Source organism: Frankliniella occidentalis, unplaced genomic scaffold (assembly GCF_000697945.3).
Source record: "Frankliniella occidentalis isolate FOCC.00 unplaced genomic scaffold, Focc_3.1 Scaffold390, whole genome shotgun sequence".
Classification (NCBI taxonomy): Eukaryota; Metazoa; Arthropoda; class Insecta; order Thysanoptera; family Thripidae; genus Frankliniella; species Frankliniella occidentalis.
In genome coordinates, this window is record NW_026267512.1 from 229374 (window position 1) to 238368 (window position 8995).

General features: G+C 40.1%; 2 protein-coding genes and 1 long non-coding RNA gene across 3 annotated transcripts; 1 reads left to right on the plus strand and 2 right to left on the minus strand.

Moving 5' to 3' along the window:
* Window positions 1-141: 141 nt before the first annotated feature.
* LOC113215428 (uncharacterized) lies at window positions 142-1825 on the minus strand. The gene is made up of 4 exons (XM_026435058.2): window positions 1754-1825; window positions 772-921; window positions 367-613; window positions 142-275 (listed from the first exon to the last, which is right to left on the minus strand). The coding sequence occupies exons 1-4, from the start codon at window positions 1823-1825 to the stop codon at window positions 142-144; spliced, it is 603 nt and encodes a 200-aa protein (XP_026290843.1).
* A 2464-nt stretch (window positions 1826-4289) lies between these two features.
* On the plus strand, window positions 4290-5990 carry LOC113215088 (uncharacterized). The gene is made up of 4 exons (XM_026434659.2): window positions 4290-4478; window positions 4645-4934; window positions 5276-5343; window positions 5431-5990. The coding sequence occupies exons 1-4, from the start codon at window positions 4308-4310 to the stop codon at window positions 5658-5660; spliced, it is 759 nt and encodes a 252-aa protein (XP_026290444.2). The 5' UTR covers window positions 4290-4307; the 3' UTR covers window positions 5661-5990.
* A 362-nt stretch (window positions 5991-6352) lies between these two features.
* LOC113215087 (uncharacterized) lies at window positions 6353-8572 on the minus strand. Its single transcript, XR_008012033.1, has 5 exons — window positions 8446-8572; window positions 8209-8256; window positions 7800-7914; window positions 7407-7480; window positions 6353-7303 (listed from the first exon to the last, which is right to left on the minus strand). It is a non-coding gene; the product is annotated as an uncharacterized LOC113215087 (long non-coding RNA).
* Between the last annotated feature and the right edge of the window lie 423 nt (window positions 8573-8995).

The window sequence follows — 8995 nt, forward strand, 5'->3', positions numbered from 1 at the left end:
GGCGAAAGTAGGCACTGATATGAGATGCCAAAGCGAGGCCATCTCACTGAAGTGACTTCTTATGGGAGTTAATACCAGCACATCATTTTACAGCCTCTCCACGTATTTTCAGCTTGCTTGGATTCAGCACTGAGCTTTGCCTCATAAATGCCTTGATGCTTCAACTACCCACATTGATTTGGATAGCTTTCGCAGAGCGCTTTCTCTTGTGCAGCGACGTATCTCTTGGACTGAAGCTATCTTATCTTTATACTCTTGTGGAATGGTATCTGGTCCTGTACAAGAAAAATAAGGAAAATTAAAAAAACTGAAATGGCTGTTCACTTACAGTGCAAAGGATGAAGATATGTAATAAGGACCACTTACCATAACCATGAACATGGGTCCATGACCTTACTGTAATTTCGTACATGTCAGGATCAGAGAGCATCATTGATGCTGCATCAACATTCAGTGGTGAGTGGGGATTGGGCATTGTCAAAAGTGCCCGCAGGGCCTCAACCACCATAAGGAGGGTAGTTCCACAAGACCAATACATGGGTTCCAGAATATCAACGCAAATTGAGCCTAATGTTGATATGTTAGGGTGCCACATTGATGTGGTAAAATGAGCCTAAAAATGGAAAAATGTAACAAATTAACAACAAAGAAGAGAAGGGACAACTTACACCTACATCCTTTATGGATCAGAACATTTCTTTGAATTAAAAACACTGCAGACTCAAAGGCTGAGATCAAGTAAGTTCAAGTTCTGTATGTTGACATACTTACCCTAGGTGGTTTGAAGGGGTAATCGTCAGGTAACGATAACTTGAGGCCAAAACTTCCACCAGCAAAGGGACTATCTCCAGGTCCAGAAATAACTATTTCAATTGGGTCCATTAAATCATCAGGGAGATCAGTTACAATATAGTTGATTTGCTGGAACAGGGAAAATGGTTGAATTAGTTAATTTATCCTTATCAGGCTATGGAGAACAAAATTTTCTCAACCCCATGCTCAAAGCAGTGGCGTTAATTTGCAGATGTTTAATGAACGATTGTGGTTTTATTGCTGCGCGTGACAGACTAAAGACAGACCATCATGGCTCATATTCACAAACTAACAGAAGTTACAATACATAAGTGTTTGTACGAAAAAGGTAGGTGTGCATCTTATTACTACAATGTTGTTACAATACTTTTATAGAAGAAGGATAGGAGCAATGAATGAGACGATACACTAGAGATCACAACCAAACCAAAGACACAAAGAAACGACATGGAGACGTCAGTATGATGTCTGCTTGGCCTATAAAGTCGCAATTGCGTCAAAATTCGAGGTAATCTTGATCTGACGTTGTTGACTTTACTTTCTTTATATTTTTTATTTGGGGGGGGGGGGGGGGGTTATTGCACGGTTAAAATACTTCAAGAGAAAAGAATAAATAACCCAAAAGGTATACAATCACACTCCTAGGATCACCAACGTAGAACCAACGAGTTGTGTGAGGGCCAAGTCCAGTCCACGTGAATAACGTAAGATCCACGGCGCCTAAACAATGTCACACCCCTCACACGGACAAGACTACGGATACGTAGCTTCCCATGGCGATAGTACGATACATTATATTGGGTCTAAGGTTACAAGTTAAAATACATTTAAATTAGGTTTCATGAACCACATTGCTTTTGAGATGAGTCCTGGCGGACTTCAACCGCCGAACTTGAGCGAATATGCACTACAGAGCAAACCAAACCCATCATCAACTCACATTGTTCATTAATAGCACCCGTTCTTTCGCCAACCTCCGGTTGTGAGAATCGCTGGCACGAGAATCAGACATTATAATTTCACAGTGAAATCTCTCACGACCGTACGAGAGCAGAACCAGCAAGACCAACGAACCAACCCAACACACGTGCACGCGACGACTGTGGGAGGGATAATGGAAACGGAAACGGATGTCACTTTTATTTCCCCCTCTCGAGGAGCGTTGTCTTCTGTTGAAAATAGACTGTTTCGCCCCAAACTTGGCAACAGCGCATACCTCCATCTGAATTTGTAATTTGGGCACATTTTCAAAAAAATAAATACACTTGAATACGGTAAATTTACCAAGGATTCGAGCGGTTATATAAGCACTTTAGTTGACAAGACACCCGAAAGACGGCTAATCTCAAGTGTTAAATCTGACTTGCGGCGTTGGGCGTTGCCACGCTGTGCGCGAAAAGGTCTATAACAGAAGAAAACAGAAGAACAGGCTTGGGGGTAGTCCAAAGGCCTTATATAGCCAGCCATAAAGAGCTCCCAACTTGATAACCAAGATGTGAATATCACTTGTGCCAGAACCTGATTGTGGTGTGATCGCCTGCTTAGAGCAGTGGTAACATTGTTAAGTTTGTCAAATTAGTGCTTGCTGTTTGTGATGTACCGAGAACGAGGAAGACGAAATGGGAGTTTTTATTATCATGTTGGCGATGGCTACCACTACAAACTGGAGCGCGCAACAGACACTCAAGCATATTTTGTTTGCCATCAATTTGGTTGTCACGGAAGAGCTGTGTATAGGGCAAATGGAGTGTTCGAGCACACACAGATGCACTTACATCCTCCCGATGTGCTTTACACTGACGTGCAGGAAGCAAGAAGAAACATAGTAGACCATGCAAGATCTCTGACCTACGTATCATTTGCCGATATAATTGCAAGTGAAAGGAGCAGGTAAAGGCTAGTACGGCAAATTCGACTCGTCATCGATTCGATTTTGTCCACCAAATCGACGAAATTTCGACGTCGATTTGAAACTCCATTTCTCATTGGGAGGGAAGTGTAAATTCCGTAAACTCCCGATTTTGTTCAGACTCGACATACACTTCTGATCAGAATTCGAGGCGCACTTTTTTGAGCCGGAGTATTTTCTAAGTCGCTAGAACGTCAAGATTTGGCCTGACGACGTCTCCATAGTTCGTCTTGCACCCCACCAAGTGCGCACCCCTTGCACCACCCCATACGGCCTGGCCCCTAGAGTAAGCAGGGATAGAAAATTCAACACGAATTGTTCCGAATTTGTCACTTTAAATGGTCGGAAAGTCGAAATTTTTGATTTACCGGCTCAAATTTGTGTTCTCTTTCGAACGGGGCTAGAGAAATGGCGATCGTTCAAACCCACCCCCTGCCCCGTTCACCCCCACCCCCACGAAGGAGTGAGTCTTGAGGATGACCAAAACTACCGTGATATCCCCTGGGGACAACCCCACGGCACATGTGTTTTTTCGAATCGGACAACCCCCGGCCAAACTACCCCCGCGAACGTGCAATCCCTTTTTGAACATCGGCCATTTTGGACCCTTACAGTTGAAACTTTGGCTTGAAACCTCAAGGGAAGGTCTCTTTTTTCATTAGAACACATCCATGCTGAGAAACCCGGTGTCAACATCTTCAACCCTTTCCCAGGGGGTAGCTACCCCCGAGCGGCCCTGCACCCCTTTTGAAGGGGATGGAGGGTAGGGTCCAGGCGGATCTGTTAAAGAACGCCCAAGGAAGCTGCCCTCAAAGTTTTCGTGTCGGTAAAACCAACCGCTCCGCTTCCAGACTCGATAAACTGGCAAATCTTTCAAAAACTACCCCCAAGTTCAGCCTGCCCTGTCGCCGAACTGAGGTGGGGTAGCGCCTACATTCAAAGTTACCCACCTGTGAAGACGGTACTGCACTGGATTAGCAGGTGGCAGAGCCGGCACATATGTGACTGCCTTAGATTAGAACATAATATGTTTCTTTTCTGACACAGGATTCCCAATCGAGAAGTGCGAATGCAGCTGACGTTGCGTCGATTGCGCCCAGCAATGCTAAGAAGGCGAAGGGAGATTTTTCCAAACCAGCCGGATGACCTGGCTGGGCTGACAGCCATTCTACGAAACCCTGCCTATGAGTGGCTAACTAAATCGAAAGATTTCCAGGACAGAATGTACCTTGGGTCCACATGGTCAGCGGATGGGTCACACAATGTTATATTTATGAGTTCAAGGTGCCTACAAATTATGAGGCTGACTTCCATAATTTTTGCTGATGGGACATTTTATATTGCTCCTTCAGTAGATGGCTGCTACCAGGTAAAATTAAAATAGACACACATTCAAACATCTATCCAGAATAAACTAGTTATTTAATTATGTTATTTTGAATATTGACAGGTTTTTACACTAGTCACCATTTCCAACCATACCGTAAGTTTGTTATGCTCTTTTTGCAATACTTGGTCACTATATGGTCACTATATATACAGTGCCCCTTTTTAATTGCAGGTAATTCCTCTCTGTTGGTGTTTGATGGAGAGAAAAACAGAACATGCTTATGTTGCTGTGTTACTTCTAATTAGACAGCAATTAATGCACTGGAATTTCAGACGAGTTGTGAGTGATTTTGAAGATGCCATCATTAATGCATTCAGATATGTTTTCCAAATTGAAGTACAAGGCTGCTACTTCCATTCTGTAAATGTAAGAAGTAAACAAAGTTTATAGGCTTTTCAGAGTTACCTATGTAGTTACAAAATGTCAATTTTGTTTTTAAAGAAGCTACATAATGTTAAACTGCAAGACAGACCTATGAACCATTATTATAATTTTACAACTTCACTAATTTTTATTACTTTGTAATTTACAGGCCATGGGCAATCATGCCAGATTAACAATTAGTATTCAGATACTACATTACTTTCCAGAGATTAAGAATATTGTTCGCCTGTGCTGTGTACTTCCTTTGCTACCACAACATCTAATTCAACAGGGCTTTGAAATCATTGGAGAAATGGCAATGGAAGAGCTAAACATTTTCCTCTACACATGTTTTGCTAGGCCATACCTAGAGTACATACAATATGAGTGGCTCTACCATGCCACCAGAGGACCAACACTGTCTGTGAGTGGAAGTGAGCACAGAACAAACAATGCTAGGTATGACGTCTCCTTTAGTTCTTAATTATATTCCATGATCTAATCTGGTTTCCAGGGGAAACGGTTTGGTGTTGTTAAGGGTAGAATATTTTGAAAATCACCAAATTGAATTGACTTATAAGAGGTAAAATTTGAAGTGAGGGTCTTTGGTACATCTAACTATGATCAATTGAAGCATGAGGGCAAGTACAACAAACAATTGTAAATCACATTTTTAATTCGGGCCCTCATTTTAAATTCCACCTCTTTGGCCCAAAAAATTTTCTAAATGTGAAAACTTTTAGTCGTACACAACTGACATCCTTACAGCCGAGCTAATTTAAGAATTTTTATTTTTGTAGTGAAAGCAACAATCGACGTATGAAGCGGAGTATTGGAGTCCATCACCCAAATATCTACCACTTCATAAGTAAGTTCCGCATTAGCCCAAATCACATTTACAGAATTGATTACCTAACTTGATCGCAATGAGTAAAAACTCTATCTTAAATTAAAGGGCACCTGGTCGATTTTGAGGACATGGCGCTTGATAACTTCAACAGCCTGACTGGTGCCATCCTTCCAAACCGACACAGAAATCATGAGTCCATCAGCAATGATGCTTATATCATGGCAATCACCTCACAGCTAATGGTGAACAACAACCCCAATGATGAGCAAATTCTGACATTTTTAATATCTGCAGCAGTCACATTGGAAGATATTTTTGCTGAGTTGTTCCATTAATATTAATAATCACCCTGCAACTAATGCCCTCCATCCGCTTCAATAAGTCAGTCTGAACAAAACCATTTGGATACAGAGTCAATGTATCAAAGTCAAAACTGCTCCTGTTCAAAGGTGGACTAGCTGTATGACAAGATAGCTCAATTTCTGAAATAGTATTTTTGTAAGTGCATGAAAATTTTCATAATAAGTCTAATATTGTAGGAACAGTTTACAATTGTGTTGTGTAAGAAGTTTTCATATATGTGACTATAAATGTGAAGTTATTAGACAGATTTCCACTAAAAATTAATGAAGAAAGCATATTTATTTTACTATAATTGGTAAGATGTTAAGCGCAAGACCATTCTGCACTACATCACATTATTAATATTTGGCATTCCAAATTCAAATGTATTTTTTTTTTTGCATTGCAACAATCCTCCGCTCCCTATCAGAAAAATCCCATGTACAGAATATTTTACTCTCTCCACAACAGAGCAAAACCTATGAGCACACTCCTCTTTTAAGTAGCAGCACATGTGAATTCGATTTCTTTTGACTGCCTTTGCAGGTATAATTATATGACCAATAGTAAGTAAATTGGAGCATTCTTCTTGAGATTTCAATACCAAATCTCTCATGTTGGCAGTAAAAGGCACAGGTTGTAGGATACCAATAGAGCTATGCTGGCAAAATCATTCTAGTATCGGTTGACTTAATTATTTCGTTTATTTCATTTCAATTTTCAATATAGAGAAAATTTGCAGCAAAACATAGGCCGCCGCTGTGGGTTGATTTGCTTTTCAACAACATGATTAATTAACTTCAGAAACTTAAGATAGTAATTCATTAACAACGTTAATGTCATTAACGGATACCTATTTTAGTAGCAGAAACATACCCTGCACAACGAATGACCAATGCGTGAAATATATTTCTCTTATAAAATTCCAGAAAGAACCGGTAGGCTATAAATGGGAATCCTGATTTCATAGAAAACTTATATACAGGTGCAAAAGAAACTCTTTTCAAGTTAGGATAAGTTGTTGAACAGGAAGTTTGTACCCAGAACCATTGATAACATCTTCATATACAAATTATGTGATACTAACAAAATAATACAGGATTTCTAGATCATTGAAAAGATGAGAGCATTTCAGAAATATATAATCTAATTGGCATGGAATGTTACATTTAAGACATTCACACCTGAATTGAAGTGGAGACAGACTGTTCATATACTTACATTGAACACTGAATAAAAATGTACTACACTACTTCGATCAACAAGGAGATCTTGTCCACACAAAGAATAAAACTATTGAAGATGCTACCAGCCGTATGGTTCTGAAAACCTCAGTGCAATGAGAAAAATTTCATTGTTAGATGCGAAAGGACTTTACATATTGTTGATGTTAAACAATTTTAAGTCAGTAGTTAACTTCTGATTAAGCTTGCTAAGGCATAGGACTGAAATAATGTAACTAGCACCACTATTGGGAACTTGAAGTGGGCACTAAACCAAAGTACCTTTCAAATTAACTGCAGCATTTTCATGGTGTACCTCCTCATTTTTGTCCACCTCATTTGAGTTAAGAGTTTATTCTTTTATGATGGAGTCCATATGGCAGAGAGTATATCCATAGTGAACCATGAAACTACTGTATGCAAACAAATGAAAACAATCATAAACATAGTTGTTACAATTATAAAGGATAGATTAGACGCTGTATTTATTTTTCTGCATATCAGAATTTAATCTACCTCAGGTTGAAAATCCAATTGCATTTGTAACTTCATCCTCGCTGTCAGTGACCTTCTGAAATTTGTCTACATTCCTGCAAGTAAAACAACAATTGTGTTTAACAGAACTGAAAAGACACCAATTACCAATTACAGTGAAAACATATGCACAACTTGCTGTTAAAAAATATTTTCAAATTGATAGAAATGGTTTTTTACACCTTTTAAAATTGATAAGTATGAACAATATGTTAAACTACACAGATACAACTAATAAAGGTAGAGAGTAGCAGAACATGTAGCGTTGTATTTACAGTAAACCAAAGCAAAATGTTATTAAGGAGGGGAAAAAATTGATTCAAGGTGATAGCAAGTAATTCAACATTATTTTAAAAGGCAAAGACCAATAGTTACCTGGTTGACATGGGGGTGAATTTTCTTCACTGTCCATTCTCTCTCACATCATAAGCGTGGTGCAATAATTAAGCTGCTGCACCCCTAGATTGATGACCCTGTGGCTAGTGTGGCACTGTAAGTGAACAAATATTTAAGCATTAAAAAAAAGTATCACATGAAAAGAAAGTTAAAGATAAAAGCAAGCAATAAAAAAACATTTGAAAATGTAAAAGACAAAAAGGTCATCTGCCGCTTGACTGCTTAATCGTTTCTGTTCTCTTAATCAAAAGGGGAAGCATAAGATGCCGTCTCTCCATCAGCTTCATTTTTCTGGTGTAGATTTCATCGATGCTGGAATTGAACAGAGGACACTAATCACATTGGAATGCAAAGTTACATTGATTGGCTGGTGGGTGCATGGACTTACTTCAATGCTATTTGAGCTACTACCAGATGAAAATTCACCAAACGTTTCCTGCAAAACACATGTTTATGATTCTTTCAGTACACAGAATAAAATAGAACGATATAGGTGGGGAATCATGCAATCACCGCACACAAATTATTGTGAATAACAAAATGGGCAGAAAGTACGACTATAACCTAGCTACAACAAAGCAAAGATATTTGATATAGCACAGTCATGTAGAAAACGTTCACTTACTATGTAGAAAGACGAAGTTCTTGGAGGAGCCGCTGACTGCGACTCTTTTTCCGCCCAGGACTTGTACTTCTTCATTAACAGAATTGTGATTTGCAGTTTCGAACCTAACGTAAATGATCGTCTGGGTCGTCTCACAAACTGTGATTAACTGCAGAGTGAGGGAGGATGCAGAACTGGTGCTATCTAGCGGCAACGAGAGGTATCACGTCGCCACTCCGGGGTGCGATAGGCAGACCCGCAAAACACATCTACATTTTGGGGTGCCTACACACCAGGCGCCTGCTGCCACGCGAACGCCAGGAAAGGCAAAGACGATAGGGTAAATGGCCTAGCAATGCGATTGCAGCTAGAGAATTTCGACTTGCGATAAGGGACGTGCCTAGTAAGGTGAAGAAAAGAAGACGATGGTGGCGAAGCATAGTGCGGACGAACAACAAAGCGGATAGCTGCGTCGTAGAAATGCGTTTATCTTCGAGGAAGGTCGGCGAACGTAGGTTGGATGTCGTATTACTCAGCTTCGACCACCAGGCCGACGCGGCAGAGGTCGACA